Source organism: Salvelinus fontinalis, chromosome 17 (assembly GCF_029448725.1).
Source record: "Salvelinus fontinalis isolate EN_2023a chromosome 17, ASM2944872v1, whole genome shotgun sequence".
NCBI lineage: Eukaryota > Metazoa > Chordata > Actinopteri > Salmoniformes > Salmonidae > Salvelinus > Salvelinus fontinalis.
Window position 1 is genome coordinate 41,471,994 of NC_074681.1, and position 19,006 is coordinate 41,490,999.

The following is a 19,006-nucleotide window of genomic DNA, read 5'->3' on the forward strand; positions in this document are numbered from 1 at the left end:
TGGTGATCTTAGGCTTATGCGCGGCTGCTCGGCCAAGGAAACCCATTTCATGAAGCTCCCGACTAACAGTTCTTGTGCTGACGTTGCTTCCAGAGGCAGTTTGGAACTCGGTAGTGACTGTGGCAACCGAGGACAGAAGCTACACGCTTCAGTGGTCCCATTCTGTGAGCTTGTGTGGCCGTTGTTGCTCCTTTCCACTTCACAATATCAGCACTTACTGTTGACCGAGGCAGTCTAGCAAGGCAGAAATTTGACGAACTGACTTGTTGGAAAGGTGGCATCCAATGACAGTGCCCTGTTGAAAGTCATTGAGCTCTTCATTAAGGCCATTCTACTGCCAGTGTTTGACTATGGAGATGGAGATTGCATGGCTGTGTGCTCAATTTTATACACGTCAACACAGTGTGTGGCTGAAATAGCCGAATCCACACATTTTAAGGGGTGTCCACATACTTTTGTATACACTACCGTTCAAAAGTTGTGTCACTTAGAAATATCCATATTTTTGAAAGAAAAGCAAATTTTCTGTCCATTAAAGTAACATAAAATTGATCAGAAACACAGTGTAGACATTGTTAATTGTTGTAAATGACTATTGTAGCTGGAAACTGATTTTTTATGGAATATCTACATAGGCGTACAGAGCCCCATAGGCATACAGAGGCCCATTATCAGCAACCATCATTCCTGTGTTCCAATGGCACGTTGTGTTAGCTAATCCAAGTTCATCATTTTAAAAGGCTAATTGATCATAAAAAACGTTTTGCAATTATGTTAGAGTAAGCGATGTGAAATGGCTAGCTAGTTAGCAGTGGTGCGCACTAATAGCGTTTCAATCGGTGACGTCACTCGCTCTGAGACCTGAAGAAGTTGTTCTCCTTGCTCTGCAAGGGCCGCGGCTTTTGTGGCGTGATGGGTAACGATGCTTCGTGGGTGTCAGTTGTTGATGTGTGCAGAGGGTCCCTGGTTCGAGCCCGGTGCGAGGGGACGGACGAAAGTTATACTGTTACATTAGCACAGCTGAAAACTGTTGTCCTGATTAAAGAAGCAATAAAACTGGCCTTTTTAGACTAGTTGAGTATGTGGAGCATCAGCATTTGTGGGTCTGATTACAGGCTCAAAATGGCCAGAAACAAAGACTTTCTTCTGAAACTCGTCAGTGTATTCTTGTTCTGAGAAATGAAGGCTATTCCATGCGAGAAATTGCGAAGAAACTGAAGATCTCGTACAACGCTGTGTACTACTCCCTTCACAGAACAGCGACAACTGGCTCTAACCAAAATAGCAAGAGGAGTGGGAGGCCCCGGTGCACAACTGAGCAAGATGACAAGTGCATTAGAGTGTCTAGTTTGAGAAACAGACGCCTCACAAGTCCTCAACTGGCAGCTTCATTAAATAGTACCCGCAAAACACCAGTCTCAACGTCCACAGTGAAGAGGCGACTCTGGGATGCTGGCCTTTTAGGCAGAGTTGCAAAGAAAAAGCCATATCTCAGACTGGCCAATAAAAAGAAGAGATTAAGATGGGCAAAAGAACACAGACACTGGATAGAGGAAGATTGGAAAAAAGTGTTATGGACAGACAAATTTACTTTTAAGGTGTTCGGATCACGAAGAAGAACATTCGCGAGACGCAGAAAATTGAACAGATGCTGGAGGAGTGCTTGACGCCTTCTGTCAAGCATGGTGGAGGCAATGTGATGGTCTGGGGGTGCTTTGCTGGTGGTAAAGTGGGAGATTTGTATAGGGTAAAAGGGTTCTTGAAGGAGGAAGGCTATCACTCCATTTTGCAATGCCATGCCATACCCTGTGGACGGTGCTTAATTGGAGCCAATTTCCTCCTACAACAGGACAATGACCCAAAGCACAGCTCTAAACTATGCAATAACTATTTAGGGAAGAAGCAGTCAGCTAATATTCTGGCCAGCACAGTCACCGGATCTCAAATCTATTGAGCTGTTGCGGGAGCAGCTTGACCGTATGGTACGTAAGAAGTGCCCATCAAGCCAATCCAACTTGTGGGAGGTGCTTCAGGAAGCATGGGGTGGTATCTCTTCAGATTACCTCAACAAATTGACAACTAGAATGCCAAAGGTCTGCAGGGCTGTAATTGCTGCAAATGGAGGATTCTTTGACGAAAGCAAAGTTTGAAGGACACAATTATTACTTCAATTAAAAATCATCATTTATAACCTTGTCAACATCTTGACTATATTTCCTATTAATTTTGCAAATCATTTCATGTATGTTTTCATGGAAAACAAGGACATTTCTTAGTGACCCCAAATTTTTGAATGGTAGCGTATATAGTGTACTTACTGTTGGGAATTGTAGAATACACAAGCTGCAGTTTCGAAATGTGGTTGTGCATCAGCAGTTTCTCTCTTGTTACAGTATGTCAGTCATTGATAGTCACTTAATTAGTCATGTCAGCTAACAATTTTAAGGTAGGTAAATTAGTCTAGCCAGCTATCATGGCCTAATGCCGACCGGGCACGAAGGGCATGTGCCCAGGTGCCCTGACCTCCAGGGGGCCCCCATTGATTTCTCACTCAGACATCATATTGTGTGTATGTACTGATTGATGCTACTGACTGTAAATGTAATATATGAAAATGTAAATGATAAATGTAGGCCTGGAATAGTAGGTATCTGTGTTTTTTCTCTCAGTAGAGTCAGTACAGAACCTTTTAGTTCTATTTCTGGGTAGAATTGCAGGAAATTAGCTGTAAAACCGCAAAAACTATTTCTCTGCCTCATGGCATAATCCGTAGAATTGCAGGAAATAACCTTTTCTCAATAGGGGGTGCTGTTTTCACTTTGTAAAAATTCGTTCCCAAATTAAACTGCCTCGTACTCAATTCTTGCTCGTACAATATGCATATTATTATTACTATTGGATAGAAAACACTCTCTAGTTTCTAAAACCGTTTGAATTATATCTGTGAGTAAAACAGAACTCAAGTTGGAGCAAACTTCCTGTCAGGAAGTGAGAAATCTGAAATCAGGCAGTCTGTTCTAGGGTCAGTTTATTAATTTGCATGTATTCTATTGGTCGACATGCACTGCATAGGCCTTCCCCTAGATGTCAACAAGCAGTGAGAATTGGAATGGAGTTGCTAGGCAGATCTGAGGCCATATAAATGGTCTTGGTACGTGGGGTACACTCTTTTCAACATTCGCCATGACGCAAGACAGACCTCAGGATGGCGTTCTGGAAAGCTCTCGTTATAGGCCTTAGATATATCCGGCTCTGATTTTATTCGATATAGGTGTTAAAAACGTCATAATGTAGTTATTTTAACCGAGTTATATCATTTTATATCAGTATATTGCGATTTTCGGAATTTTCTTAGTGCTGCGTTATAGTGAGTTGGGCACGTTTTCGCCACATGGCTAATGTTTACTGCTAATTCCAAAGTTGAAGGCGACAATCTACAACCGAGCAACGATTCTTCTGGACAAAGGACAACTTGCCCAAGATTCTGATGGAAGCTCATCAAAAAGTAAGAACTATTTATGATGTTAATTCGTTGTTCTGTTGAAAAATGTTGACCTACTATTCCGCCATTAATTTCGGTGCGGTCTCGCTTTAACGCACGCTGTGTGTCGTAGTAACGTTAATTTAAAAAATCTAACACAGCGGTTGCATTAAGAACTAATGTATCTTTCATTTGCTGTCCAACCTGTATTTTTTAGTCAAGTTTATGATTAGTTATTGATTAGATTAGGTGCCTCTCCCAAGATTTCTCCCGACATTTTGTTGGCAGCTTGGCTACTATTCTCATTGTATAACCACGATTTGTGCCGCTAAATATGCACATTTTCGAACAAACTCTATATGTATTGTGTGATATGATGTTATAGGACTGTCATCTGAAGAAGTTTGAGAAGGTTAGTGAAAAAAATAATATCTTTTGCTGGTTTATTCGTTATCGCTATTGTTGGCTTGAATCAATGCTGTTGTGTGGTTGGCTATTGTAGTAAGCTAATATAATGCTGTATTGTGTTTTCGCTGTAAAACACTTAAAAAATCTGAAATATTGTCTGGATTCACAAGATCTTTGTCTTTCATTTGCTGTACGCTGTGTATTTTTCATAAATGTTTTATGATGAGTATTTAGGTAATTCACGTTGGTCTCTGTAGTTATTCTAGTTGCTTTGGTGAGAGTTGTGATGGTGGCTGCAATGTAAAACTATGATTTATACCTGAAATATGCACATTTTTCTAACAAAACATATGCTATACAATAAATATGTTATCAGACTGTCATCTGATGAAGTTGTTTCTTGGTTAGTGACTATTTATATCTTTATTTGGTCGAAATTGTGATAGCTATCTATGCAAGAAAAAAATGGTGGGAAAAAAAAGTTGTGTCTTTTGCTATCGTGGTTAGTTAATAAATACATATTGTGTCTTCCCTGTAAAACATTTTAAAAAATCAGAAATGATGGCTGGATTCACAAGATGTGTATCTTTCATCTGGTGTCTTGGACTTGTGATTTAATGATATTTAGATGCTAGTATTTACTTGTGGCGCTATGCTAGTCAGCTTTTTTACTGTTGAGGGTGCTCCCGGATCCGGGATGGTAACTCGTGAGAAGTTAAAACCTCAACATTTTCTCTAAGTCTCATGGCAAAACGTGACTCGTTTCAGGAAACTAGGCATATGTCACATGTCACAGGAAGACAGGAACCTTGGCCATGATTGGCTGAGATAGTGGATGGGCTGGACATGCAGAGAGATGAGTTTGGATTGGTCTGCTATGTAGCACGCTTGTGTCTATAACATTAGCTGCCCAATAGGTGATCCTTTCTAACACAGCTTTTTTTTTAAAGATATCATGAAGAACTGCTAATGCTCTCCACTTCCTGGAGGACTGAGATTGATTTGCAAATATACAAACTAGGGAGCTGAAAAGAGAAGGCTGTTGTATAAAACACCTGTCTCCGGATTATATCTTCAAACTAAAGGCAACCGTGGCATCCGTGACAAAGAGGGAGAAGCGTTCATTCATGTATGTGGGTAAGATAGTCTTGCTAGCTACATTTTCAGATATTATACGTTTCTAGTTTTGTCCGAAAGTCATTTTCATTGCAAGTTAAAGCTGGCTAGCAAGCTACATGTCGAAAACAAAAGACTCCACTATGCAAGTAACCATTTCACTGTACCGTTGAACACCTTCTGTATCCTGTGCATGTGACAAATAAACTTTGATTTTGTTTGATATAGTATGTGTATATCAGAAACAAACATTTCTGGGTTACGACAGGGCCTAAAAAAATAAAAATCCTCCATGTTCATGAAAGAGTGCTCAAAAATAGGTTTCAAATTCGTAACCCAGAAACGGTGTCTGCCGTCATGCTGAACTAGCGTCATGTCGGATTGGGCCTAAAATGTATTTTCGGCCACGTTCATGAATAAGTGCTCAAAAACATGTTTCAAATTCATAACCCAGAAAGGTAATGTGAAGAACAACATGACCGGCACCAAAGTCAGATTAGGATGTAACGTTAGGCCAACGAGATATTGTCCAAGTTCTACAATTCTCCGGTAGAATACCCTGCTTTTATTACGTCAAACTCGCAACCATATTTTCTGTAATTAGCTCGCCATTAACTTGTAAATAAGGATCTTGTTGTGAGCTTATTTTCCTGTAATATTGAACACAAATTAGCTAAAGTTAAGATGTTGTCAGCTATGTGACATGGTCATTATTTGAACTGGCTAGCCAGCTAACTTAAAGTTAGCTAGCTAGCTAACAAGCTAGAAACGAAACAAATCATTGTTTAGAAAGTTGCTTTTAGTTGCCTGGTTTGCTAGATTGACATATAGTAAATACATTTTTAAAGGGACAGGTTTATTGGTGTTAAAATGCTATTTTGGATCACCAGGCTGCTGATGTCATGAAGCCTGACGTTTTTGTGTTTATACTTTTCATAACGACAAGTTTAATGTCGGATGACAATTAAATCATGACAATTAAAGATGACAATTAGAATGTACATGATGTCACTGCGACAACTGCATACAGACATGTTGATAAAGGTAGTATAAACCAGCCTTTAGTCTTGAAATCTTTGTTCGTACACTACCATACTCACTGATCAGCACATGGCCTCACATGTGAATCCTTAAATAAATGGGTGGGGCTAAGGCTTAAGAGGGTGTAAACGAAGCTGAATGGGTGTAGACAAAGAAGAGTTCTCCAGTAGGTGTACCAAAACATTCAAGGACCATTTTCTCCAAAGTGGTGTTACAAGTTTATCAACTTCCAATTACTTTCCCATTGTTCCTCAACTGTAGTGTATGATATACAATTTTGTATCTCAGAGTCTCTACTTTTATCCAATGTAAAAACACCATTTCAAATTTTGCTACATAAGACCGAATCGAGCCGGTCGTGACAAATGTGTAGAATTTCATGAAATTAACTATAACACTAAAATGTTTCTCTCTGATATCAAGAAGGGGGCAACAAAAATGTTTTGCCTGAGAAATGGAGGCCCGCCCCAACAAAGGAGGCATGTTTTCATGCGCTTGGGTCCCAGGAAAATACTGAATTTCTCATTTAGGGGCCATGCTGTAAAAGTTGTGTTAACGAGATTGTACGAATTGGAATTGCAGGGGGATTTTTTTATATATATATTTGCAGGACATAACATATCATTGGAAATGGATTATGTTCTACACCACTGGTTCTCAATCCTGGTCCTGGGGATCCAAAGGGGGACACATTTCTGTTTTGCCCTAGCGCTACACAGCTGATTCAAATAATCAACTCTTCAAAAGGCTTTGATGATTTCAATCAGCACCATTTTCAGGAACCCATTTTGGCTCGTGAGCGCTACTTTCAAAATTACTTCCTGAAATTATATAAAACCCAAACACGTCTTCAACTCATACCCAAATAATGTTGTTGACTATACTCGTATTTGTTGCCAAAGCACAAAATTGTAGAAAAAAAACCCACAAAAAAACAACAACTCAGACTTGTATCTCAAACAGACCTTTTCAAAAATGCTTACTATTTCCTCATAGAACATGTCATGTTGGCTCAGTGGCTGAGCTGGCCAATCAGCAGTCTACTTGCATGAATACTTTTTATAACCGGTATACACCCACACCCTTCTGTTGTTGGGGTACACACAAACTATTCCAACACCGAAAAGCTGCTTTTTAACATGCCTAATACATTTATTTTATAGAAATCTGGAAACACTGGACAGTTACTTTAATAAGGGATTATTTTGAATCGTGACCTGTAACTGGGTCTCATGGAGAAGTTAAAAACATGTCCCACCCAGTAACATGTTAATACACTTATTTTTTACCTTCTAAATATAGTTTTGTTAAGTGCATTGAATCCAAATTTTTGTGTTTGAAAAGCCTGTAACCAAGTTTGACTTAACAGGGCCTGTAGGCAGACAGTACTGTAGTAGCATGGAAACGGAATGAATCATTTAACTACAGTATTACTGAATCACGAGGTACATTTTATTCAGCTGTTTTGATGTAGGCCTCGTTTATGCCAAGCACAGTAAGTAGACATAAACAGCCTTGGACAGGCCTTGGACACTTCTGGGATGCGTCTCAATAGTCTACCATGGCTTACTCTCTTTGTCTCTTTTCCTTCATTTGCACTGACACGAAAGAGCTGGACACGTGGGGCGAATTGGGCGTCTACACCATTGCGTTCACCAATGTCAAATCAAATCAAATTTATTTATATAGCCCTTCGTACGTCAGCTGATATCTCAAAGTGCTGTACAGAAACCCAGCCTAAAACCCCAAACAGCAAGCAATGCAGGTGTAGAAGCACGGTGGCTAGGAAAAACTCTAGAAAGGCCAAAACCTAGGAAGAAACCTAGAGAGGAACCAGGCTATGAGGGGTGGCCAGTCCTCTTCTGGCTGTGCCGGGTGGAGATTATAACAGAACATGGCCAAGATGTTCATAAATGACCAGCATGGTCAAATAATAATCATCACAGTAGTCCAATGTTTTTTAAGGGCCAGTGAAAAAAGGTGAGGGCACATGGGGATGAAGCTGCTTTAGACTGTTGAGACACACCCAGTTTTCCCTTACCCGCTCCACTCAAGATTCTTTAATGGACAACTTAATAAAACATTGTACAGTAACACTGCACTGAATAGCAGTCAACTGGCCTCAGAGAAACCCTAGGCAAGACCCTCTCTCTCTCTCTCTCTCTCTCTCTCTACTTCAGAATGCATCTCACAGCATCTCTATTTCTGGCCAGCGTGCCTATCTGTTACCTAAGACCTTTCAATCCCATAGAGCACCTTGCTATTCACATGGGCACTGAGGCTCACGCTACCATGGCTCTCAATGAGCAATGGAGAGAAAGCCTAACATCTCAATTGTATTAGAGCCTAAGAGCTGCCAGCTTGGCATGCACGTCTACAAATGATTCAGTCGATAGCTTCCCAAATAATCTGTGTCAATAGACCATTGTACACTTCTAATGTGAGCCATTCATTCAGCAAACCTAAGCAACATACAGTATAATACAGTATTTGTTTGACAACACAAACATATGCAATCAAGTATTGTTAGACCATGTATGCTTTTGTGTTTTGTTAACAACGCCGACCGTGTTGACATCATGTTTAAAGAAACATAACAACCAGAGAATAGACCAACTCATGTCACAAGGAAAACACTATATAATTTGCGCCATACAGAATGTTTTGATAATGTCCTCTTAATATGATAGGTGATCAGTGAATGGGCCACTGATTCAAACACATTCTGAAATGAGCTGGCATCATTTCAGCCAACACAAAAGACTTGAATAGAATACACTGGAGCTCACCGAATTCTAGCACAGATAGTATCAGCCACAACCTCAGTAGGTATAACCTTGAGACAAGTCTATTAACTAATTACACACCCACCACGAGAGAGAGAGAAACACACACACACACACACACACACACACCACACACACACACACACACACACACACAACCCTGCCGAGCCGGACGTCTGCCTCATTGTGCTACACAGCTGTGGTGTGAACAACTATCCCTCCCTTACAAATCAATCCACACACAGGCATCTGACAGAGCCACGTCACACTACAGATAGAACAAAACATACGGTAGCCTAAGCACCAAAACACAGAGATGCTCCAGATAGTTAGATACCCACTAGAGCTTATTACCCAGCAATAGCTCCCAAAATACCGCCTTGCAGAAGGGCATAAAAAGGTAGGAGAAGAGAGGGAGGAGATGGAGAATAAAAAGGAGGAGCGGGGGGGGGGGACAAATAATTACCTTCCATCATGATTGCAGATTTTCATTCCTCTGTCCCCCTCCACGGATGGAGGGAGACCAGCAGATGGATAGAGAGACAGACAGGCGGATGGAGAAACCCGAGATATTCCAAGTGGCTAAATGATGCCGGGTCTAGGGCATTGCTAATTGCGGAACGGCTCCCAAGTGAAGCGGAACGTCGTTGCTCCCTCCTCCTCCACCCCTTGAGCCCAGACACCAGCACACGGGGGGTGGGGGAGGTAGCCAGGCAGGCTGTCGGGCCGACGGAAGAGGCAGAGACAGAGGCCCAGGGAAGGTGTAGAGAATCGGGGGAAGGGCCCAGCGCGTTAGGCCTCAGTCGCCCCAACAGCACTGACACGCGCCATCAACGAGAGGTGGATGCTGAGTTAGAAAGGCAAAGGAGAAAAACACAAAGCTAGCGAGAGAGGCAGACTGAGAGAGATAGAGAGCAATGGAGGGAGTGAGAATGCTGCTTGCTGATGTCACACCTGCGCTGAGCCAATCCCGGCACTCTGGCAGTCATCTGCTTTGTCACATGGGTTCTGTCCTCTGATGCCTTAGCTCTTTAGCTTGGACTGTTAGCAGATATATTGTAGCCTATACATACAATTCCACATTCATTGCATGTTTTTTTTATTGTACATGCTAATACAGCAACATAACACAGGGATGCTTAAAATACCTATCAACAGTATGTGGACAATTCTACATGCACCTAGTATATTCAGTTTTTTGTGCAGATGTGAAATCCTACCAAGGACACGTCTTGATTTCTTCATGAGTGTGTGTCTGTTTAAATGTTTGGTATTTACTGTATTATTATTCACATCAGTATGTTTATTGCTCTGTTTTCGCATCACAGAATGGCAATCCTTTATGCCAAAGTCGCATTGTCAACAATCATCAGCACACAAACACCCACATACGGGGAAGGGTACGGAGGACATCACACATAGCTCAGCTTGTCAGATAAAGAGGGAGATTTGTCAATTAGGTACGTTAGAAGGAGGATTCAAATGTGTATGTGGGAAGGGATAAGGGTATTTATTTGGAATTGGGGTAATTGTCATGGGACAGTTTAGCTCAGAGGCATTCTATGAATATAACCATTCCCTTATCGAAAATAACACACACACTTAGGTTGGAGTCATTCAAACTCGTTTTTCAACCACTCCACAAATTTCTTGGTCGGTTAGGACATCTACTTCGTCCATAACACAAGTAACTTTTCCAACATTTGTTTACAGATTATTTCACTATATCCCAATTCCAGTGGGTCAGAAGTTTGAATACACTAAATTGACTGATTTTAACTTCTTGCGAATATAGGGGGTGCTGTTTTGCATTAGCATAATTTGCTCTACAGATTAAACTGCCTAGTACTCAATTCTTGCTCGTACAATATGCATATTATTATTATTATTGGATAGAAAACACTCTCTAGTTTCTATAGCCGGTGGAATTTTGTCTCTGAGTGAAACAGAACTCCTTCTACAGCACTTTTCATGACAGGGAGTCAGATTTCAGACATCTTGGCCCCTGATCTGGGGTCGGTTTAAAGGTCCCTGTAAATGCTATGGAGAAACAGACACTGCTTACGTCTTCCCCTGGGTGTCAGTACGTGGTGACGCTTTGAATGGAGTCGATTGCGCAATCAGGGCCTGTATAAAACAGCAAATACCGGAAGTAGCTTCCTTTTGCTGCCTGCGCCTGACGCACGAAGGACGTCGGACTCGCCTCCTTCCAAGCTGTTGTTTAGCCAGTAATATTTCTCCGGTCATGTTTTTACTCGTTGTAGGTGTTAAAAACATCATAAGGTAGTTAATTTAAACCGTTTTATAGCAATTTATATCCGTTTAGTGCGATTTTGAGGCATTTCTTTCTGAGACACTTTGAACCGCTGGGCACGTTTCCAGTTCATGCCGAACGTTAGTGGGCATTTCCACATGGCAAGAGGACAGCTTTCGACCAAAAGACGATTAGACCCAAGAAAGGATTCATTGCCCAAGATTCTGATGGAAGAACAGCTCATAGTAAGAACAATTTATGATGATAAATCGTGTTTCTGTCGAAAAATGTTAAACGCTTATGCCGCCATTTTGTTAGGTGTAGCTTCGCTTGGCGCAACCTGTATTGAAAAGTAAGGATAATTTAAAAAATGTAATTCAGCGATTGTATTAAGAATTAAATTGTCTATCAATCGCTGTCCACCCTGTATTTTTTAGTCAAGTTTATGAGTATTTATGTATAAGACTAGATCACTGTCTAATATGGCGCACGACATTTTCTGACCAGCTGGGCTACTTTTCTCATTGTCTAACCATGATTTTGGTGGCTAAATATGCACATTTTCAAACAAACTCTATATGTATGTTGTAATATGATGTTACAGGAGTGTCATCTGAAGAATTCTGAGAAGGTTAGTGAAAAAATTAATACATTTTGGTGGTGATAATGCTGTCGCTCTTTTTGCCGTGAATCAATGCTGGGGTAATGTTTGCACATGTGCTATGGTAATATAACGATTTATTGTGTTTTCGCTGTAAGACACTTAGAAAATCTGAAATATTGTCTGGATTCACAGGATCTGTGTCTTTCAATTAGTGTACGCTGTGTATTTTTACGAAATGTTTTATGATTAGTAATTAGGTAATACACGTTGCTCTGTATTTTTTCTAGTCGAGTTGTGATGGTGGGTAAACTATGATTTATACCTGAAATATGCACAATTTTCTAACAAAACCTATCCTATACCATAAATATGTCATCAGACTGTCATCTGATGAGGTTTTTTCTTGGTTAGTGGCTATCATAATCTTTATTTGGCCGAATTGGTGAAAGCTACTGGTGTTGAGAAAAAATGGTGGACAAAGAAAAATGGTGTCTTTTGCTAACGTGGTTAGCTAATAGATTTACATATTTTGTCTTCCCTGTAAAACATTTAAAAAATCTGAAATGGTGGCTTTATTCACTTTCATTAGGTGTCTTGGACTTGTGATTTAATGATATTTAGATGCTACTGTTTAATTGTGACGCTATGCTAGCGATGCTACTCAGTGTGTGTGTGGGGGGGGGGGGGGGGGGGGGGGGGGTGCTCCCGGACCCGGGGTAGAGAGGCGTGAAAGGTTTTAAACAGCTTCGAAAATTACAGAAAATGTCATGCTTTAGAAGCATCTGATAGGCTAATTGACATCATTTGAGTCAATTGGAGGTGTACATGTGGATGTATTTCAAGGCAGTAAAAACAAGTCCTATATCAACATAACCTTAAAGGCCGCTCAGCAAGGAAGCCACTGCTCCAAAACCGCCATAACAAATCCAGACTACAGTTTGCAACTGCACATGGGGACAAAGATCGTACATTTGAGAAATGTCCTCTGGTCTGATGAAACAAAAATAATGGCCATAATGACCATCGCTATGTTTGGAGGAAATAGGGGGAGGCTTGCAAGCCGAAGAACACCATCCCAACCGTGAAGCACGGTGGTGGCGGCATCATGTTGTGGGGGTAATTTGCTGCAGGAGGGACTGGTGCACTTCACAAAATAGATGGCATCCTAAGCAAAATTGTGGGTGTATTGAAGTAACATCTCAAGACGTCAGTCAGGAAGTTAAAGTTTGGTCACAAATGGGTCTTCCAAATGGACAATGACCCCAAGCATACTTCCAAAGTTGTGGCAAAATGTCTTAAGGACATCAAAGTCAAGGTATTGGAGTGGCCATCACAAAGCCCTGACCTCAATCCTACAGAAACTTTGTGGGCAGAACTGAGAAAGCATGTGCGAGCAAGGAGGCCTTACAAACCTGACTCAGTTACACCAGCTCTGTCAGGAGGAATGGGCCAAAATTCACCCAACTTATTGTGGGTGAAGGTGTATATTTGGCTAAGGTGTATGTTACCTTTCGAATTCAACTGTACATTTCACATATGAACACGTGACATTAATGTGACAACATGATAACATGAAACTACGTGACAACGCGATCTCTTGTGAAATAAATGTGACAACATGGGGAGGCACTTGGGATTTGAACTCAAAACCTCTTGGTTGCTAGCTACCTGAAGTTCTTGCTGCACCACCAGGTCTATTGACATAATGAAGATCAGCTAGCTATATCATGACACTAGGCGAGACCCAAATGCAGACGGTTGGAGTTTCAGATGTTTAATAAATCTTAAGGAAATAGGCAAGAGAATAGTCGTAGACAGGCAAAAGGTCATAACCAGATCAGAGTCCAGGAGGTACAGAGTGGCAGGCAGGCTCGAGGTCAGGGCAGGCAGAATAGTCAGGCAGGCGGGTACAGAGTCCAGAAAAGGCAAGGGTCAAAACCGGGAGGACTAGAAAAAGGAGAAAAGGCAAAGCAGGAAAACACGCTGGTAGACTTGGACATACAAGACGAACTCGCACAGAGACACAGGAAACACATGGATATATACACTGGGAAAGACAAGCGACACCTAGGGGGGTGGAGACAATAACGAGGACAGGTGAAACAGATCAGGGTGTAACAGTACCCCCCCCCCCCCCCGAGGTGCCACCTGTTGTGCTATCTGTGCGCATACCTGGGTGTCAGCGATGAGGACTGGATCCAGGATGTCTCTAGCGTGAACCCAGCACCTCTCCTCCAGGCCGTAACTCTCCCAGTCTACCAGGCACTGGGCGAACACCCAGGAGACATCTCACTGTGTATGCCATATGGCCATCAATGACACGGGGAGGGGGGGGAGGGGGGGGGGCCTGGGGACAGAAGACAAAGAACTGAGACACGGGTTTAGTTCTAGACACATGGAACGTAGGGTGAATACGAGGGTACGGGGTAACAAGACACGGACAGCAGTGGAACTCAGGAGATGGGAAAAGCACCAATAAAACGTGGGGACAGCTTGCGGGACTTTACCCGAAGGGGCAGGTCCCGTGTGGCCAGCCATACCCTCTGCACAATACGGTAGCGGGGAGCTGGGGTCCGGCGACGGTCTGCTTGTCGACAATACCTGGTGTCTTGAGAATAGCCGCCCTGGCAATTGTCCGGGTACGTCGACAGCGTCGGACAAAGATCTGGGCCGAGGGTACGCTGACCTCCTGCTCTTGTTCAGGGAAGAGTGGAGCACTCAAAAGGGGAGAGTCCCATGGCAGAACTGGGAAGAGTGTTCTGGGCATACTCCACCCAGACCAGTTGATGGCTCCAGGTAGTGGGGTTGGTTGAGACCAGGCACCTTAAGGTGGTCTCCAGGCCTTGGTTGGCTTGCTCCGACTGACCATTTGGGGATGGAATCCAGATGACAGGCTGGCCGATGACCTAATAAGGGTGCAGAATGCCTTCCAGAACTGAGATGAGAACCCCGATCGGAGACCATGTCTACCGGGAGTCCATGGAACTGGAAGACATGCTGCACCATAAGCTGGGCCGTCTCTTTGGCAGAAGGTAGTTTGGGGAGAGGGATGAAATGGGCGGCCTTGGAGATCCTGTTGACTAACGTCAGAATGACAGTGTTACCATCAGACGGAGGGAGCCCAGTGACAAGTCCAGAGATGAGACCAGGGACGATGAGGAACCAGTAGTGGCTGCAGGAGGCCAGAAGGAGCTTGCCGTGGAGTCTTGTTTTGAGCACACACAGTGCATGCGGTGATGCAGTCATAGACTTTAGGGACCATTGTCGGCCACCAGAAACGTTGTCGAAGGCAGGCTAGTGTACGACGGGACCCTGGATGACAGGTCACCCTTAAGGAATGAGCCCATTCCAGGAACGGATTGGATTAGGGACAAACAGACGGTTTGCCGGGCCCCCTTCAGGTCCAGGTTGGGAGCATTGTGCCTCGTGGACCAGGTTCTCAATACCCCAATCCACAGTGGCAGCAAGGCTTCTGGTCCTGGGCAGATCGCTGGGACAGGACGGCCCCCAGTCTAAAATCCAAAGAATCCACCACAAATTGATGCGAGGGGTCCAGATGGATGAGGATGGGTGCTGTTGTGAACCGATGCTTCAGGTCCACAAAGGCTTTGTCGACAGCTGGAGACCATTTGAACGGTACCTTGGGAGAGGTGAGTGCCGAGAGGGGGGCTGCCAGGGTGCTGTAGTCCCAAATGAAATGGCGGTAGAAGTTTGCAAATCCAAGAAACCATTGCAACTGCACCCTGGACGTTGATTGAGGCCAATCCACCACTGCTTTCACCTTTCCAGGATCCATCTGAACATTGCCCTCAGCAATGACATATCCCAGAAAGGTGATAGTAGAGCGGTGGAACTCCCACTTCTTGGCTTTCACGAACAGTTGGTTCTCCAGGAGGTGCTGAAGGACCTGTCTGACAGGATGTTGTCAAGGTACGTTAACACAAACCGGTTTAGCATGTCCCGAAGCACATCATTGACCTTGGAAAATATGGTGGCCCCCTGGAGAGGTTCAAACGCCGAGGAGAGGTAGGGGGTTACGGGCGCAGTGCACGGGCACAGGGTCTTGTCCTTCTCCACAAAGAAAAACCCTGTGCCGACAGGAGATGCAGATGGACGGACGGACCCAGTGGCCAGAGACTCCTCTATGTATTCCTCCATAGCTTTGGTCTCTGGTCCAGACAGGAAACACAGGGATAAATAAACTGGGGAAAACAAGCAACACCTGGAGGGGGTGGAGACAATAACGAGGACAGGTGAAACAGATCAGGGCGTGACAAGCTACTGTTTTATTGCCAAGAATACACTTCTGCACTTTCCTAAAGGTGCAGTAAAAATAGAGTAAATATATACCAAAACTGGGCCATTTTTCTACCAAATATTTGTGTCACACCCTGATCTGTTTCACCTGTCGTTGTGATTGTCTCCATCCCCCCTCAAAGTGTCACCCATCTTCCCCATTATCCTCTGTTTATTTATACATGTGTTTTCTGTCTATCTGTGCCAGTTCGTCTTGTTTCTTCAAGCCTACCAGAGTTTTGTCTCAGCTCCTGTTTTTCCCCAGTCTCTCTTTTTCTCGCACTCCTGGTTTTGACCCTTGCCTGTCCTGTCTCTGAGCCTGTCTGTCTGACCACTCTGCCTGCCCCTGAGCCTGCCTTCCGTCCTGTACCTTTGCCCTACCTCTGGATTACCAACCTCTGGCTGACCTGACCCTGAGCCTGCCTGCCGTCCTGTACCTTCCCCCACTTCTCTGGACTATTGACCCTGCCTGCCTTGACCTGTCTTTTTTCCCTGCCCCTATGGGATTATTAAACTATTGGTTATCCGATGTGGTCTGCATCTGGGTCTTACCTTCATATCTGATCATTTGAATATAAGGTAAGATCATCATTGCGCTTTGAAATGTAGGTTGGGATAATGTACTGGTGGGGATCATTAGCATATTTGGGTCAAATATATTTGCATTTGTGCCAAATGTCTGTGAAAGTGTTTAATGGTTATGCCGAAGCGAGTCAAGCACCGCCTTTGACACTGTCTGTTCTGCAAACGTTGTAAAAAATGTGTCAGTAATGAGTTGCACTGTAAAGAGATTATTGTGCATTTTCCAGAAAGTCAATGGCAACTTGTTGCTGTGAATTTAACGTTTCTTACTTGGAAGTTATTATACGTAACAAAAATATAAATGCAACATGTAAGGTGTTGGTCCCATGTTTCATGAGCTGAAATAAAAGATCCCAGAAATTTTCCATAAGCACAAAAAGCACAATTTGTTTACGTCCCTGTTAATGAGCATTTCTCTTTTGCCTAGATAATCCCTTCACCTGACAGGTGTGGCATATCAAAACGTTGATTAAACAGCATGACCATTACACAGGTGAACCTTGTGCTGGGGACAATAAAAGGCCACTCTAAAATGTGCAGTTTTGTCACACAACACAATAGAAGTCTCAAGTTTTGAGGGAGAGTGGAATTTTTTCAATTTTAATTTATCTGTTATTTTACCAGGTAAGTTGACTGAGAACACATTCTCATTTACAGCAACAACCTGGGGAATAGTTACAGGGGAGAGGAAGGGGATCAATGAGCCAATTGTAAACTGGGGATTATTAGGCTGACCGTGTTGGTTTGAGGGCCGATTGGGAATTTAGCAAGGACACCGGGGTTAACACCCCTACGATAAGTGCCATGGGATCTTTAATGACCTCAGAGTCAGAACACCCGTTTTAACATCCCATCCGAAAGACAGCACCCTACACAGGGCAGCTGCCCTGGAGCATTGGGCTATTTTGTAAACCAGAGGAAAGAGTGCCTCCTACTGGCCCTCCAACACCACTTCCAGCAGCATCTGGTCTCCCATCCAGGACCAACCCTGCTTAGCTTCAGAAGCAAGCCAGCAGTGGTATGCAGGGTGGCATGCTGACTGCAGGAATGTCCACCAAAGCTGTTGCCAGAGAATTTAATGATAATTTCTCTACCATAAGCCGCCTTCAATGTAATTTTAAAGAATTTGGCAGTACATCCAACTGGCCTCAAAACCACAGACCAGGTATAACCACGCCAACCCAGGACCTCCACCTCCGGCTTCTTCACCTGCGGGGTCGTCTGAGACCAGCCACCCGGACAGCTGATGAAGCTGAGGAGTATTTCTGTCTGTAATAAAGCCCTTTTGTGGGGAAAAACTCATTCTGATTGGCTGGGCCTGGCTCCCCAGTGGGTGGGCCTATGCCCTCCCAGGTCCAGCCAAGTCATGTGAAATACATAGATTAGGGCGTGATTAATTCATTTCATTTGAAATGAAGAGGCGACTCCAGGATGCTGGCCTTCTAGGCAGAGTTGCAAAGAAAAAGCCATAGACTGGCCAATAAAAAGAAAAGATTAAGATGGGCAAAAGAACACAGACACTGGACAGAGGAACTCTGCCTAGAAGGCCAGCATCCCGGAGTCGCCTCCTCCCTGTTGACATTGAGACCGGTGTTTTGCGGGGTACTATTTAACGAAGCTGCCAGAAGCTGTTCATCTATTTGCCCTTTGAACTCCTCCAGGGACACCAGCTCCTGGAGTTTCTGGTTGACTTGGAGGGAATTCCAAGACGAGTGGGCTGAGTAATGAAAGCACATGTTTCCAAGATCGGTTCATAATTTCGGCCATTGTTAGCATAAACAATATTGAGATCTGAGCTTGTATATGTGTTTTAATTTCAAGCTAGAAGAGAGGATAGATAAAATGGCAGTGTCCATGGTTTCAACACATGACCACTCACGTGGCAGCATTTTTCTGGCTACTACGACTAAGAGTAAGACTAGTAACATAATAAACGTAAAATATGCTATTCTGTTTTCTTTTAAAATACAATTTCTTATTTCCACAACATTTCTTTAGACTTCTTCGTGATGGACTTGAACTAGTGTTTTTTTTGTTTTTACTTGTAGCCTAGAGTAACATAAACTAATGGAAATGCTATTATGTTCTTTGAAATTATAGTTTTTTACTTTTCTAATGTTACCTAAGACCTTTATAAACACAACCAGATGACTATTCTTCCGATAGTATATATGAAATGTATTTATTAAGGTCTAAGGCACTGCATCGCAGTGCTAGCTGTGCCACTAGAGATCCTGGTTCGAGTCCAGGGTCTGTCGCAGCCGGCCACGACCGGGAGGCCCGTGGGGAGGCGCACAATTGGCCCAGTGTCGTTAGGGGAGTTTTTGGCCGGCAGGTATGTCCTTGTCCCATCGCACTCTAACAACTCCTGTGGCGGGCCAGGCACATGCACGCTGACACGGTCGCAATGTGTACGGTATTTCCTCCGACACATAGGT

At 43.3% G+C, this 19,006-nt stretch overlaps 1 protein-coding gene across 1 annotated transcript in view; it reads right to left on the bottom strand.

Annotated features, from left to right (window-relative positions):
* The window catches only part of LOC129814409 (SH3-containing GRB2-like protein 3-interacting protein 1), a 38,539-nt gene extending 28,755 nt beyond the window's left edge, over positions 1-9,784 (bottom strand). The window contains exon 1 of the mRNA XM_055867514.1: positions 9,299-9,784. Coding sequence (XP_055723489.1) covers positions 9,299-9,308 — 10 coding nt within the window. The 5' untranslated portion in view covers positions 9,309-9,784. The remainder of the gene's footprint in view (positions 1-9,298) is intronic.
* Positions 9,785-19,006: the final 9,222 nt, after the last annotated feature.